This window comes from Coenobita brevimanus, chromosome 40, assembly GCF_032717465.1.
Source record: "Coenobita brevimanus isolate Jiangsu-jjx chromosome 40, ASM3271746v2, whole genome shotgun sequence".
Lineage (NCBI taxonomy): Eukaryota > Metazoa > Arthropoda > Malacostraca > Decapoda > Coenobitidae > Coenobita > Coenobita brevimanus.
Window position 1 is genome coordinate 9925158 of NC_136993.1, and position 16828 is coordinate 9941985.

The following is a 16828-nucleotide window of genomic DNA, read 5'->3' on the forward strand; positions in this document are numbered from 1 at the left end:
ATATCAAGAGTATTCCAATTTCTCTTTGTATTAAAATCTTCAGTTATTATAATTCATTCCGATTTCTTTTCCATTCTATGTAGTAATGCTCTTAAACTCTGAATTGTACTCTCTGCCAGGTCCTCAAATTCGCCTCTTTCCCATGTGTTTGATCTGGGTGGCATGTACAAATTGTCTACAGTTACTTTCCCTTCAGATGTATTGATCTCTACTGCAATCACTTCTACTTGTGAGGGTATATCTAGTTCTATTTCTTTGACTTTTAGGTTTTTCTTAGTTAATATTATAATTCCTCCTCCTTTTTTTAAGTTCCTATCTCTTCTCCATATATTGTATTCCTCTAAGTTTAGGATGTCATTTGATATCATTGTTGTTAATTTTGTTTCAGTTAGGCATATTATATGCGTTCATTTTCTTTGGTATAATCATTCATCTCTAATAATTTAGATACCATTCCATCCACATTTGAGTACATCAACTTAATCATCTTGTTTATATACTTGTCATGACTTAGTTCTACTGCCTTCCTCCTTTTTATTACCTCCTGTTTATGTACCACTTTCGCACCTGCAATCCAATTACTTTGTAAAAAAAAAATGTATTCTTCTCCTCCTCTATTCTTCCCTCAATTTTTGTTTTTGCTTCCTCCCACTTCTCTTTCAGTAATTCCAGTTCCTCTTGTGTTAGGCATCTTTCTATCCATACATTTTTGAATTCCTCTTTTTCCATAGGATTCTTTGCATTTTTTGGTATCTCCTCCACAGTGTTTACACTCTGGAAGGTTACCTTTAGTGGCCTTGATTTGTTTGTCTCGTATTTCTCCAACCTTTTGTGTTCCTCTTATGTCTTTACTACATATTTCCTCTGATACTTCCTTCAATATGCTCATTACATTTGCCATCTCCTTTTTGTCTATTGAGATCTTGTTTCTTACTTCTTCCTCTTCTATACCGGTGATTACTATAGATTTGTTGATATCTGCTGAATCTCTGACTAATTTAGGATTGTTTTGGATTATTCTTTTCACTTCCTTTTTAATGCTTTTTTCTTCCGTCCTTGTTTCTAAGTCTTTTTTTACTTTCACCATTTCAGCATAAGTGGTTTCCACATCATTTTTGTAGCTTTGCACAGCTTCATTCACCTGTGTTATCTTCTCCTCAATATCACTGCTCTGATCTATCAGATTGCTTACTTGCCTAATTGTCTCTGTATCATTTTTGAACTCTTCCATAATACTCTTGTGGTTGACTACTGTTCTTGCCATTTCACTAATTTTCCTCCTAAGTGAACCCACTTCTACTGTCGTTCATCTATTGTGTCTTCCTTGTTGACTTCCTTTCCTAATTTTTCTATTTTTTCCTTTTGCAAGTGCATCTGTTTCTTAATTTCATCAATCTCATTTTGAAAAGCCATCTCTAGTCTGTATACTTGTTCCACCAGTTTATTGTGAGTCTCCATTTCAACAAGTTCTTGGTAGAAATATTATCCTGCTTTCTATCTTTATCCCTTTTCTTTTCCAAATTTGCTTTACTAAAGTATGTGGCCATCATGCAGTACTAAAAGCACATATGCAACTTACATTCGGTGCAGTCGTAGACTAAACAACTGATCAGCTGATTTTGCACATTCTTGCGCTACTTTGTTTTCTTTACTGTTTGAACAACAGTCTTACTTAAAACTTCTTTTTTATCTTAGAACACTATTTGGTCTAACCTGGTACAGAGCTTGACTCATATAAAGATACTATTTTTATCTTAGAACACTATTTGGTCTAACCTGGTACAGAGCTTGACTCATATAAAGATACTAATTTAGGTAATGCCATTGGCCAAGTATGGAGTGGTGGCGACGTGCGTCTGCTCCGCTTGATGCCTCGTGTGTGTGTGTGTGTGTGTGTGTGTGTGGTGATAAGTTTCCTTTTTTCCTGTGTTTTAGTGTAAACTTATGCATATCTTTTCCTTGTGTGCTTCAAGTCTTAACTACAACTATTCACTTACTGATATGTACAGTATATATATATATATATATATATATATATATATATAGATATATATATATATATATATATATATATATATATATATATATATAAAAAATTACCATCATCATCATCATCAGCCATTACAAGCAGACTGCCGAACAAAGGCCTCCCTCAACGTTATCCCAAATGCCTTGACTGAGTCAATCTTTGCCACGTTTTCCCTGCAGATTTCTCTGTCTCATCTCTCCACCTCCTGTCTGTGTGTGTTTTTTTTTTTTTTTCTGCTACACTTACAATCTCTTCGTGTCCAGTCAGTCAGCCTCTTGCTTCATCGGTGATCTGTTATTCTTGCTACATAACCTGCCCACCTCCATTTCTGTTCATTTATAATTTCTATAATGTCTTTAATTTAGTCTGCTCTATCACCCAAGTTGATTTTTTCCTGTCTGTTAAAGATATTCCCAACAGTGACCTTTCCACTGCTCTCTGAGAACGGATTATTTTTCATCGATTTTGTCAGTTTCCAGGTCTCACAACCTTTTGTCATAGCTGGAACTGTACATTCGTTATATACTTTTCGTTACAAAGAAATTGGCAAAGCTACCTTCATAAAGTCTTTATGTTTACCGAAAGCTTTCTATCCAGTTGTAATGCGTCTTTATATTTCACTGTCATGGTCATTCGTTAATTTTAGTATTTCCCCCAAGTAATTGTACTCATGTACTTTTTCAAGAATATCTTCGCTTATGTTGGTGACGCTCTTTGGTGTATGTAGATTAAACACTAGTTTTACTTCGGTTCATCTTTACCCCTACTTTGAGACTTGCTCTGTTCAGGTCATTTAACATTTCTTGCAATGACTCTACTGTTTTTGAGCTTAGGACAATGCCATCTGCAAATCTTATTTTTTTATGTGTCCGACTCTAGGCATAGGCTTCACAGCCTGCTATCAAGGCCCAGTAGTCCTCCTACATACCATATACCTCTACATGTCACCAGTTCGGCGCTAACACCCACCGTCCATATTGAATAAATGCTAGGGCTGTCTCATACAGGACTGGTGTATTAGCGGGGGTATTTTTACATGTCGGCGAGTCTTCTGGAGCATGCTGTAAATATTTTTGGTGAAACTGTATTTCCCTGAAGCACGCTCTTCTCAATCTTATTATTTTTTTTGAGTCTTTATGTAAGTTAACTGTAGCAGTTCCCTCTTTATATACGTTTTCGAGCAGTTTTACAATGTTCTCATTTACTCCTTGTTCCCGCAGTGATTTTGTAATTGTTATGTTCTCTATTGAGTCGAAAGCCTTTTCGTAATCAGTAAAACCTAAGCACAGTGGTTGATTATATTCTTTATTTTTACCAATTAGCTGATTCATTGTGTGTAGATGATCAGTAATTGAATACCCGCTTTGGAATCCAGCCTCTTCACGAGGTTGGTTTTCTTTTAAATTTGTTTTTATTCTGTTCGTAAGTACTTAAGTGAAGAGTTTGTAAATGACTGACAATAAGTTAATGGGTCGATGGTTACTAAGATCTTTTGAGTTGCCTTGTTTGTAGATTAAATAACTGTTGCATTACACCATGTTTTGGGATTTTCTTCTTTTTTATTAATTGAATAAATAAATGGGCGAGCCTGTTTTGTACTCCTGCTCCTGCATCCAAAAGTAAATCTGCTACTATTCCATCTTCTCTCAGAGCCTTCCCTCATTTCATGATTATGAGAGATATATTTACTTCGTCTGGTGTTACCTCACGTATTTCACTTGTGTCAACTGAAAAGTTTGCTATTGGTACTACTGTCTTTGATGCATACAGTTCTTTGTAAAATTCTTCAACTCTCTTCATCATATCTCTGCATTTCATGACTTCACCATTATTGTCTTTCAGTGATATAATTTGTTTCTTAGCTAGTGCCATTTTACTTTGGACCTGTTTCAGACTTTTTCCTTTTTTGATGGTTTCTTTGATCTGATACATGTTTCTCTCTCTTTTTTTCTTCTCTTTGTTTCCTGTTGATAACCTTATTAAATTCAGCTCATTCAATTTCATCTTTCTTTGTTTTTACTTTCATTTCCTTTTTTTTTTTTTTTTTCATGAGCTCAAGTGTCTTTTCGGAATACTTATATATATATATATATATATATATATTTATATATATATATATATATATATATATATAATCATCATCATCATCATCAGCAGCCATAACTATGGTCCGTCTATTTTATGAAGAGCGTTTGGGCGTTGTCCCTCTTGGGGAGATCCCGTCCCACAGTGTTGCCATACTTTGTACTGGGCAACTTAATTGGATTAGAAACAAGGCGTAAATGACAACTCTCCCTCCCAGCACACCACTCTCTCTCCTCTCTCTCTCTCTCTGTCTGTCTGTCTGTCTCTGTATATAGAAAATGCATTTTTATTATATTTATTTCTATAAAAATTCTATGAGGTTTTATGAATTATTAGAATTTGAGGAAAAGCCTCCTGACTGACTGTCTGTCTGTCTGTCTGTCTGTCTCTCTCTCTCTCTCTCTCTCTTTCTCTCTCTCTCTAACATTATTTTTTATTATGACTGATTTTCTCCTTAAAGTATGATGTTGTATTTGTTGTTTATAATTTCGATTTATTTCCCACACAACCTCTGATGTTGAGGAAAAGCATCCTGACTGTCTTGTTGCGCTCCTATTCAATTTCCACCACATTCCCTCCCTCCCTCCCTCCCTCCCTCCCTCCGTCTTGCCTTTTCTCCCTTACCTCCGGCCTCTTCAACCTCCCTCCCTCGCTGTCTGCCTATCCCCCATATCTCCATTCCCTTTCCCTCCTCTCTCTCTCTCTCTCTCTCTCTCTCTCTCTCTCTCTCTCTCTCTCTCTCTCTCTCTCTGTTACTGTCTTTCTGTCAACATTATGTTTTTCTTATGAATGTGATACTTTGTTTACAGTATGATGTTTTATTTGTTCTTTATAATTTCGACTTTTTTTCCACACTACCTTTGAGGTAAAAGTCAAGGTGCGTTTTTTTTTTTATAGAGGTTTTCCCCAGGAGGTCTAATCAACAGCTTTTGAAGGAACAATTATATAGGTCCTCTGTTTGCCTTCTCTTCTAAAAAATACTTATTTACGTTGTAAATAAGTTCTTTTTCTCTACTGTGGAGTCCTTATGTAATTTAATTGTAGCGGTTCCCTCTTTATATATGTTTTCGAACAGGTTTACAATTTTCTCATTCACTCCTTGTTCTCGCAATGAATTTATAATTGCTATGTGCTCCACTGAGTCGAAAGCCTTTTCGTAATCAACAAAACCTAAGCACAGTGGTTTATTATATTCTATAATTTTCTCAATTAGCTGATTCATTGTATGTAGATGATCAATGGTCGATTACCCGCTTCGGAATCCTGCCTGTTCACGAGGTTGGTTTTCCTCTAAACTTGTTGTTATTCTGTTCGTAAGGACTTTAGTGAAGAGTTTGTAAATGACTGATAATAAGCTAATGGGTCGATAGTTAGTAAGATCTTTTGAGTCACCTTTTTTGTAGAGTAAAATAACTATTGCATTACACCATGTATTGGGAATTTTCTTCTGTTTTATGCAGTGGGTAAATAAGTGAGCAAGCTTATTTTGTAATTCTACTCCGGCATCCAAAAGTAAATCTGTTACTATTCCATCTTCTCCCAGAGCCTTCTCTCTTTTCATATTTTTAAGACAAATATTTACTTCGTCTGGTGTTACCTCAGGTATTTCACTTGTGTCAACTGAAAAATTAGCTGTTGGTACTACTGTATTTGATGCATACAGTTCTTTGTAAAATTCTTCAACTCTGTTCACCATCTTATCTCTGCATTTAATGATTTAACCATTTTTTTTCTTTCAGTGATGTCATTTGTTGCTTTCCTAGTGCCAATTTGCTTCGGACCTGTTTCAGACTTTTTCCATTTTTGATGGTTTCTTTGATCTGATCCATATTTCTCTTTCTTTTTTCTTCTCTTTGTCTTTTGTTGATAAGCTTATTTAATTCTGCTCGTTCTATTTCGTCTTTCTTTGTCTTTACTTTCATGTCCTTTCGTTTTTTCATAAGCTCGAGTGTCTTTTCTGAATACTTCATGGGTTTGGTTGTTTTAGGTTTTCCTACTACTTCTGCTGATTCTCTTAGCACTTTTGTTAGTCTGTCATTCAGCTCATTAATGTCACATTAAGCATTACTTAGAGCCTGAAATCTGTTCCTGATTTCCAACTGAAAGGCTGCTTTGTTTTCGTTTACTATTATTGGGTATATCTTTTTATCTTTAATCATCTTTCTTTCATTTCTGAAATTGAATCTTGTTGTGCAACCCACCATTCTATGATCACTACTTATATTTACTTTGTTGATAACTGTGACATTTGTGACCGTGTTATTCTTATCTGCTATAATGAAATCAAATTCATTCTTTGTTTTACCATTTGGGCTTCTCCAGGTCCACTTTCTTCCTGTTATTCTGTAGAAGAATGTGTTCATTATTCTCATGTTAAACATTTCAGCAAAATTTACCAGCATTTCTCCTCTTTCATTCCTTTCTCCCACTCCAGTTTTCCCATACATGCTTCTCCATTTTTCGACTTCCCGACTTTTGCATTGAAGTCTCCCATGAGTATGGTATTATGTTGTCTTTTATTCTTCCATAATCTGGGAGATGTCATCATAGAAAGTTTCTATTTCTTCATCTGGGCATTGTGAAGTTGGTGCATATACCAGTATTACTTTTAGGGTAAAGTGATGGTCTTTGAGAGAGGTGAAGTCAGTGAATGTACAGCGAGGTTGGATGGTGAGGAATTGGAAAATGTGAGTACGTTTAAGTACTTGGGTAGTGTGATGAGTAAGGATGGAGGTTTGGAGGGTGAAGTGCTTGAAAGGGTACAGCAGGGAAGAGGGGTTGCTGGTTCTTTGAAAGCAGTGATAAAAAACAGGGAAGTGAGCATGGAAGTGAAAAAGTTACTACATGACAGTAATGTGATACCAACTCTAACGTACGGAAGTGAAGCTTGGACGTTGTTGGAAGGACACAAGTCAAGAGTGAGAGCAGTGGAAATGAGTTATTTAAGAGAAGCCTGTGGAGTCACATGGAGAGATAGGCTGACGAATGAGGATATAAAGGAACGTTGTGGTGTTGATGTGGATGTGATAGGGAGCGTTATGAGGAACACACTGAGGTGGTTTGGCCATGTGGAGAGGATGGAGGGGAGGGAGGTGGAGGGGGGAAGAGGGAGGGGGAGGCCGAGGATGAGATGGAGGGATGGGGTGGAAGGTATATGAGAGAGGGGGGTGTGAGTTGGGAGCAGGGCAGTGAAATGGCGGGGGACAGGGCGACTTGGAGGCGATTTGTTTCTGGCCACCCCAAACGGGATTGAGGCGTCTGGCAATAGATAGATAGACAGACTTTTAGGGTATATTTTTTGCATAGTCTGATGACAACAAATGCTGCTCTATCAGAAACACTGCTGAATTTAACAATGTTGTCTGCAAGATTTCTGTTAATTAGAAATTCTACACCACTAACTCTTTCATTTTCCATTCTTCTGTAGTAAAATAGGTGTTCGCTGTTTTCGAGCTGAATTACTTTTTCTTCTTTTCTGCGGATCTCACTCAAACCTACAATATCCCAACTAATGTTTTCCAGTTCAGTCATCAGGTTATCAAGTTTGTAATCTTCTGCAAGGCTTCTTACATTGTATGCATAAATCTTCATCGATTTCAGTTTGTTTAACATCCAAGAGTCTAATTTTCCAACACAATGCCTACTCACTTTCGGTGGCACACTGCCCGTAAGCACAGGAGGCAGTATGGTTGGACCTTAAGTAGACGATGATCCAACAGGAACGCCCGTCAAACCATTTGCAATAGAACTCATGTTTGGTTGGGAGGATTATATATATATACATATATATATATATATATATATATATATATATATATATATATATATATATATATATATATATATATATATATATATATATATATATATATATATATATATATATATATATATGATATTATTATTATTATTATTATATTTATTATTACTGTGTTCTTTAATAATTCTTATTTTTTCACTGGTGACATATAGGAGGCCGATTTCTCGATCGGGCCCTTCATCCTGTCAGAGAGTCGGTCCGAAGTAATAGACTTCACCCACCCCGTGCTGTTCCAGTACACCATGATCCTCGGGGGAAGGGGCAGAACTGAAGTCAATCCCTGGGGTTTTTTCCTACCACTTCAGCCTATGGTGTGGCTCGCTATCGTCATCTCTCTGTTGACTCTTCCTATTCTTATGTACCTCCTCTCCTACTGCCAACACACCGAGAACAGGGGTGGCGAAAGCTGGCCGGAGGATATTCTTACTATGGTCCGCGTGCTGCTTCAACAGGGTAAGTAATTATACAGCAACACAAAAAACATGTGATAGTGTAGCTAGTATTAACTCCTTTCTGACTTTTTCTAACACAATGAGAATAGGGGTGGAAAAAGCAGGCCAGAGAATACCCTTTACTATGGCTCAAGTACTACTTCAACATGGCAAATTATAAAACAGAAATTATAACACAAGTTGTAGACAGAGTAGTCACTGTTATATTTTGCCTGGCTGTTTCTGCGTCCTTTATCTCCTCTCCTTCTACCAGCACACCGAGAACGGGAGTAGGGAATGTTGGCAGGAGGATACACTTACTATGATTTGAGTTTTGTTACAATAAAGTTAGTCCCTAAATATGTAAAGTGGCTACCATATTTCTCCTCCACCTGTTCCCTTGGTCATGTACTTTACCTACTTTCTCAGTGTACACAAACCAAGAACAGGGATGAGGAAACCTGGCAGAAGGATTCCAAACTGACCATGAAACTGCCACTAGAACTGCGAACATGAATTAAGGGAGGATGTTTCTGTTCTCTCTGTGCCATATCTCAGGTTACAGGTTAGGAGAGATCACAGCAAGTACCTTTTGTCAGTTAATCTTGCATTTAAGATGCTGTGCTTGAGAACAGTGCAATTGTAGCGCAATATTACTCCCAGTGTACACGCCAGTGCTTACTGGACAATCTGTTGCAGGAAACTGCTTCTCTTTTGCAGTTCGGAAAAAAAAAATGATGAGTTGGATTATTTTTTTCGCAGAAAAGAAAGAATCCAAGGCCTGAAAAACTCATTGTTTTCAAATGAAACTGAACATGAAAGCCAAATTAATGATCGCTTAGTTTAACAATGGCTGGACACTTTGCAATTAAAAAAGTGCATACTATAGGGAGTGTAAGAAGATCGAGGAAAACAGTTCCAGAAATGACCTGTTGCATACATGAAGGACTGAGACTGCCAATAGACTCTTGCATCAGTGAGTTGGATGGGAGAGGAATATGCACAAAGAGATCAAAAGAACAATGACTAGAACAGTCATGCAGTCAGTTTCCCCCCCCCCTCCCCAACCCCACCCACACATACTAGAACAGTGCTGCATATAGCGGTGAACAAAGACTTGTACGGAGTGAACAACTGCATAAGGCTAAAGAATGCACGGAGTCGGCACTGCACACCTAACTTAAAGTTGTTTTACTAGAGAATTACTGTAATCCTTGCATGATAGGTCAGAAGAAATGATGACACTAAGAATATATAAAGGATGAAGATAAATGTGCTGTTGAAGGTATTAGGACTGTCATACGTAAGATAAGTGCAGAGTTGAAAGATGAGGGAAGAGGATTTTTGAGGCATTAAGCCTAACAATGATCCTTCTGCATCGATAAAAGATTAGAAAGAATCCAGAAGTATTCTAAACTCGAATGAAAAATTGCAATTCTCTGTTGAGTCGGTAAAATATCCCTAAGAGAGAGGACTCGATGCCACTTCGCCTCTGCAGGTCTAAAATATGACACCATCAATACTGTGATGCTTCCTTTTGGATTCTCACATCCTGACCTATTGCAGTGGCAGTGTCAAGGTGACATCGAGGCATCACTCTTAGGCATGATTAACTGACCTAATGGTCTATTGCAATTTGCTAATTTGGATGTATTTCGCAACTGATTTGGCCACGTAAATTAATATTCACTGCTGCACCCACTTTAAGGTGTCAGGATAAGAAAGGGGATGCCAATATATGGCGACTTGACATCTTTTTAATCTACAACGAGGCCTCGGTTTTAGAAGTGTTTACTGACCCAATGGTATACAGTACAAATCAGATGTCAAAGCCTCAGCGCGTGACTGTTGTTGTGGCTTTTTATACTATTTGTAAGAATTCAAGGTTAAGGATGATTATAACAAGGGTGATGATGGGAATGATGATAATGACTGTGATTGTTACAGTGGCTGGTGTTATAGTATTTGTTTCAGGATGAAGACTATGAGGTTATGGATGAATGTAATGATGGTGAAAATAGGAATGATGGTAATGATTATTTGTTATGCTGATGGTGATTATTTTTGTGACTGTGGTGGTAATAATAGTGATAATAATTATTACTATGATGGTTATGATGATGATGATGGTAATTCTTACTGTGATGAAGATGATGGTGAGTATTACTGTGCTGAAGATGACGGAAATGATGATGATTATTACCTCCGCCAAGGAGGTTATGTTTTACCCCACATTGGATTGTTTGTCTGTTAGCAGGGTTACTCAAAAAGTTATGAACGGATATTGACGAAATTTTGTGGAAGGATGGGCCATCGGCCAAGGAAGAAATAGTTAAATTTTGGGTCGGCTCCAGATCCTGATCCTGGGTATCCCACACAATATCTCCAAAAGTTGTCAATGAATTTCAATGAAATTTTCTGGAATGGTGGGGCATGGGCCAAGAATGAATTGATTAAATTTGGGGGTGGATCCGAATCCTGATCTTATATCCACGATTCGGGTCCGGGATTACTCAGAGAAGTTATGAAATGATTTTGATGTACTTTTGTGGAAGGGTCCAGATCCGAGCCCTATATCCACGGATCCGGATCCAGAGCCTTTCTAATGGCATTGGCGGAGGTATGCGCTCTCTGAGTGCTTTCTAGTCATTACTGTGGCGATTAATGCTTTAACGCCAAGGGATCAGCTCAGGTAACCACTTCCGTCTTGTTAATGGGTTCAGCCCACTGAAATATTTGAGTCTGCTCATTTACATTTTCTATATCCCTGCATTGCACTCATTATAGGCATCGTCAAGACCACGCATTCCAGGGCACTGTTTACATTGTAGAAGTCATACAACACAAGGTGAGGAATGTTCTTTTTTTCCCTCTCTCTATTGTCCTTATTTGAAAGGCATTCTAGCTGTCCAATGGCAAAAAATGAAGTTAATTCCATGTCAGGCCATTCATGGCAAGGTTTTTGGTACAGCTAATGTTAAAATATGCTTATTAATGTGTTCCTGAGAGAAAAAAGTATGGGTGGGCTGTGTAGCTAACCACTGAGAATTTACTCCACCGATACGTTTGGGAGTAGGTGAGTGTATACTTTTATCTATGGAAAGTATTTTTAAAGAGTGATGGTATATTACGTTGCACAGTGGTTGTTATGAATGAATGATGTTATAATTTTCCTAATACTATTTACAGTAAGAGGTTAGGAACTAATTAAAACTGCATGATTACATCATATACATGTCAGGTGGTCAATGCTACTGACTACCAAATAATCCATTATAAAAAGTAAATGGGGAGAGGAGAGAGATCTAGAGCAACCGCCATGACGAACGAACGCATCTACTGCTACTGCCTGCGACCTGTTGAGGGGGGCTGATAGCAGACCAACATCCTCGGTGGCCCGGAAGATCAAAGGTGTCATTGTGTGGTTTAATGTACAGGCAGGATACGGATTAATCAAGCGCCAGGATACCGGTGCTGATATCTTCGTGCACGGCAATCATTAAACTAAATCTTCAGCATCTTCAGCGCTCCCTCAGGGATGACAAGAGAGTAATTTTCTCTCTCCTCGGGACTCCTACGTTTCCCGAGGCTTGGGACGTCACCAGGGGCATGGTGGCTCAGCGGTAGAGCATCAAGCTCGTAATTGGGGGATTGCGAGTTCGAGCCTCGCACTGGATTGCCGTACCGGGAGTGGTAGTTGCTCCCGTAACCTAGCGGGGCTATGTGATCCAATACAGGGTCTGGCTCGGGGGAACGCCATTTCTCCCATTTGGGACGTCACTGGTCCGGGGGTCGTGGCCATGCAGGGTTCTTCCCATGCACAACGACGTCCCACGGCCCGGGGGCACTGGCCTCAGGATCCTGGAAGTGCTGGGGAGACTGAAATGATAATTGCGATGTGCATTGCAACGGCGAAGGCTTTTTGGGGGGATGACAAGGGGGCTTTGCACGTTCTCCTGCCCAAGATCTTTCAGGATAACGGTCTGCCACGCCCTGGCATCCCCGTTTGCTTTGCCCGTGATGTTCATTCAGTTCCTCGGCGACGGGAGCTCTGAGCCTGACAGCTGCGACTCTGCTGCCCCTGCACAACACAGCGGAAAAGGTTATGCCTGGATGCCCCTCTCAACAGGCAGACTGCCACCCTTATCACCAACCCGGTTCCGGAAATGGACATGGCTCAGACCACGGCTGAGGTAGACTATTCACTGTCAGAGACTGAGGAGGGGCAGGACTCCTCCGACACCGCCTCCATGGGCGGGGATGCATTGACCGGCTGCTCGGCCAAGGAGGAGGTCAATGAGTTCTCCCCTCCTTGGGCAGTGGAGGGCACCCTATCTCACCCTCCCATCATGGACCACAGCGATCGGCTAGGTGTATCCTCCTACCAACACATCCTGATCCCTCAATGCTCACACCTGGTCATACCAGCTCAGAGCTACCCTCTACTCCAGCCTCTACGATCTGCTCTGGGCTGCCGACTAGGGCGAGGAGATCGGACCAGCGTTGCACGTCAAGGGGGAAGGGGTGCGTCTAGCCAATCTGAGGGCATTCTATCATATGCTCCCTCCATGCTGAGCCCCCTAGATTGGTTGTCTCATGCGGTGTGGGAGTGAGTTGTTTTATTATCGTGCGACTGAGATGTTTGGCCTATTGCCCCGCATTGCGGGTGATGACCATTAAGCAAAAACAAAAAGTAAATGGAGGTTTCTATTACCTATGTTATTTACATTGTAAACCTAAAGTTATTAAAGAAAAAAATATATATAAACTTATTTCCCCATGCTGACATCATAGAGTTAAGATAATAATGATGATTATTGCTGTGATGGTAAAGATGGTGATGATAATTATTACTGTGATGATGATGGTAACGATCTGTTAAAAATGTTAATCCCCCTTGACGTCAGTCGTAGGTGAATTCAAAATCCTGGGGTGGTTTTCTGATAATATATTAAGTACCACCTTATAATCTCAACACAGCCGTATGAACACCACCCTTACAAGTCCCCAGGCCGTTGCTAACTGCCGGAGGAGAGCCGGCTAGGCTGTGTTGCGGCCTTAAACTCAGGGTTCAGCAGAATTTGAATCAGCCCAGACCTTAGTAAGTGATCGATGGCACCCTACTTAGATCACACTTACAATACACTTACATGCTATACTTACATACTACATATTATTACAGACGGTTACAACAGTTTTCCCCCGCGTTAAAAGGCGTGTCTCCTGACACAGCAGTGGAGACATCAAATTATAATGTGGCAAGAGTGTAATTAGATGGGCTATACAGTTGACTGGGGACTACATGGGAGTATAGTAATAAAAGGGCTCTTATAGTATAATGTAAGGAGTTGGATGCAACAAGGAAGAAATATATTTACAGTACATGGCCATGTTGGAATGGCACGGAAGGTGATAATTATTAATAAATACAAAAGAAGAATGCAAACAATATACTATCGTGGTATAGGCCACGAATTAACTAGGCATGTAGAATATGAGAAGCGTAGTGATAGCATACATATATCCTGTAGGTTTGGTCAAATTTACAAATGAATGTCTTAATATATACAATATATATGGTAAGTACTTGCAACCACAATGATATTCCTATAAGGAATATACAGCAACTGAATGCACCACTGAATACACTGTTTATCTTTCATAGAAGGCACTGTTTGAGAGTGATCATACATTCATTTCCCTTATCTCATTTTTATTTCATTAGTTTTTATGTCCTTGACTCACTGTGTAGTAATTATATTGATATTATTACATTTTGTTTCGATTAGCTCAACTTTCAATTCTGCACAGGGTTTCTTTTCTTTTCTTTTTTTCAGTATGATCTTTACATCATCACCAGTCATAAAGAGTGTTACTTAGAAATACCAGTTTCCAGGTTTCTTGGTTGTCACACTAACATTTGTTGCAACACGGATTTCGTGCAGTCTTCTGTTCATTCGCTTGACACAACAGTATAGGATACACATAGTAACAACAAATAAAAAAAGACAGAGTACCACTCGACTGGATGTACCCAGGAGCGGTTAAAGGCTGATGAAAACTGATTCATAAGGAAACTAAACTGATTCAGAAAGTTCAACATACATAAGTTGTCTGATGTGATGGAAGGATTGTCTGTTGGTAGATGAAAGGTAGTATTAATAGGTTTGAAGATGTCATATTTGTGGGAGCGAAGTACTAAGTGATAATGTGTAGCATGGGCTATTACGGATTCAGACTTTACAATAATCAGAGGCCTTATACAAACCAGTTGCGGATAGTGAGCGGACAGGAGTTCCTGGACAAATAAGACTGACAGGAACTGAGACACTAAAGAAGTAATACAGATGTGTTTCAGGCGATCATGGTGCACTTGGAGCTTGGGGGGCCGGAACAAAGGTACAGACAGATTGTACTGAGAAGTTACGGACTAAGGCAGATTCGCAAGGAGCAACGCTGCCAGAAAAGATTGTTTGGAGGTATGCAGCACAAACTCGAGAGTTGGGTGTGAGAAAAGCACATCTGTCGAGGTCACTGGTGGAAATGAAGGTGATATAGAGATGATCATGGGAGAGAAGGAAGTACTCTGAAGAGACAGAGGCTTGTACCAGGGAATTATTGCACCAGAAGGGAAAGGGCATGATGTGAAGGAGGTCGAATGTGATAGAAGAACGAAGAGGAATATGAACAATTATATCTTTAGTAAGGAATGTGGCTTCTAGTATTGGGTAGTAGTGTTCTAAAGAAGAAAATGAAATCACAGGAGACAAGTCGAAAGTATAGTTAGCCCATGCCAATGTAGAGCAAAGGTCAGAGATAGGTACTAAATCTCGGGTGACACGACCATCGACATCAATGACTAGAATACGAATTCAACTAGGAACCTGGGAGACAAGAGAGTCCAGAGAAACTTGCAAATTATCTACATGTAATTTTACATACAGTAACTCTGATACAATATTTACCTTCAATACATCATGCTTAAGAATTCCTGTAATATTATTTAACGTGCTTGTAACATCATTTAAATGGTGTGTGATCTCTTTTAGCATACAATGTTGAACACTTAATACCTTTTACTGAGACTCCAGAGCATTTGCTAATTGAACCAAATTTTCCTTCAATCCAGAAAGGTTACGGGCAGCAGCTACACCAAATAATCCGCTCAGAATTGCTCCTCCAATATCAAAGACTCCACGTTTCACTCGTGAAAGGCCCACAGGTGTTTGGTTAGGGAAGGAATCTTGGAGATGGTAGAGCTGGTAATGAATATAGTCTGGTTTCCAGCAGATGGGTAGGTAGAATGGGGACCAAAATGTGTCTGTGGGATGTTGATCTTTAATACCTGACAGGAGTCCCTGCAGGTCCTCTAGCTGACGTGCAAAGTCGGGCAGGGCGATGGCCACGGCGGCCAGCGGCTCTAGGTCATAGCGCAAGGAGACTACATCCTTCACCATCATTACCTCGCCTCCTGCGCCAACCAAGGCCCCGGGCCATGCGACACCATCGTCCTCACCTGAGCCACACCCGACGAGAGTCAACACTGCCAGCACGTAGACCCACAACATCTTTCCTATAAAATGAGTTGATGTTAGAGGTGATGTTAATAGAGAGGATGGCGAGAGTGTGAGATGATAGCGTTATGCAAGAGACAGTGGCAGAACGCAATTTGGCATGATAGTTATCGGTAGTAGGGGAAGGTGGAGTAGGAGTGTTAGAGGAAAGACTTGAAGAAGAAGGAGCATCTCCTTGTTGAGGAGAAGATGTGGCCCCTCCCATTGGCTCCTCCAAGACTATGTGCATTGATGCACACTTGAGATCATCTGCATGCACCCATGTTGTCTCTGCCTTGTACGGATCTCTTATTTCGAATTCATTACCCTTACGAGATATGACACGGAAGGGACCCAAGAATTTACTATCTAGTTTTGAATCTCGGTCATGATCTAGGGCAAAAACTAAGTCACCTACTTGGATGGTAACACCTGAGGCAGCGGCATGTTGGTTACGTACCATTTCTTCATTTGTAAGGGCCAGATTATCCTGAACGTATTTATGAATTTTCTGGAAGTTGGACAAGCGGACTCGCACATAGTCATTGTAGTTGTAGATCAGAGCAGGTTTGGATTGCAACAATGAGTAAGGTAGCCTTTTGTCAAAGCCATAGATGACAAAGAATGGTGATTCACCAACTGACTTATTGATGAATGAATTAATTGAAGCAGCTACCTGTGGCTCTTGTCCCAAGTGGAAGTCTAATCTCCCACTGTGATGCAGACTCTCCAATATCTTCCTATTCTGGTGCTTTACTAGGCCATTTGAGGCTGGATGATGGGCCACTATGTTGCATTTCTTAATTCTGTATCGAAGACAAATTTCTTCAGGGTACTGAATTATTGAACTCCGACCAGTTATCAGTTAAAATTACTTCTGGTGTTGTGAAAGTGTAAATTACTGAATTAA

The 16828-nt window shown here is 39.7% G+C and overlaps 1 protein-coding gene across 1 annotated transcript in view; it reads left to right on the top strand.

Annotated features, from left to right (window-relative positions):
- Positions 1-16828, top strand: part of LOC145396952 (uncharacterized) — a 53952-nt gene that overhangs the window by 19107 nt on the left and 18017 nt on the right. Inside the window, exons 8-11 of the mRNA XM_080270186.1 lie at positions 8087-8387; positions 8924-8930; positions 11153-11213; positions 12460-12889. Coding sequence (XP_080126312.1) covers positions 8087-8387; positions 8924-8930; positions 11153-11213; positions 12460-12889 — 799 coding nt within the window. The remainder of the gene's footprint in view (positions 1-8086; positions 8388-8923; positions 8931-11152; positions 11214-12459; positions 12890-16828) is intronic.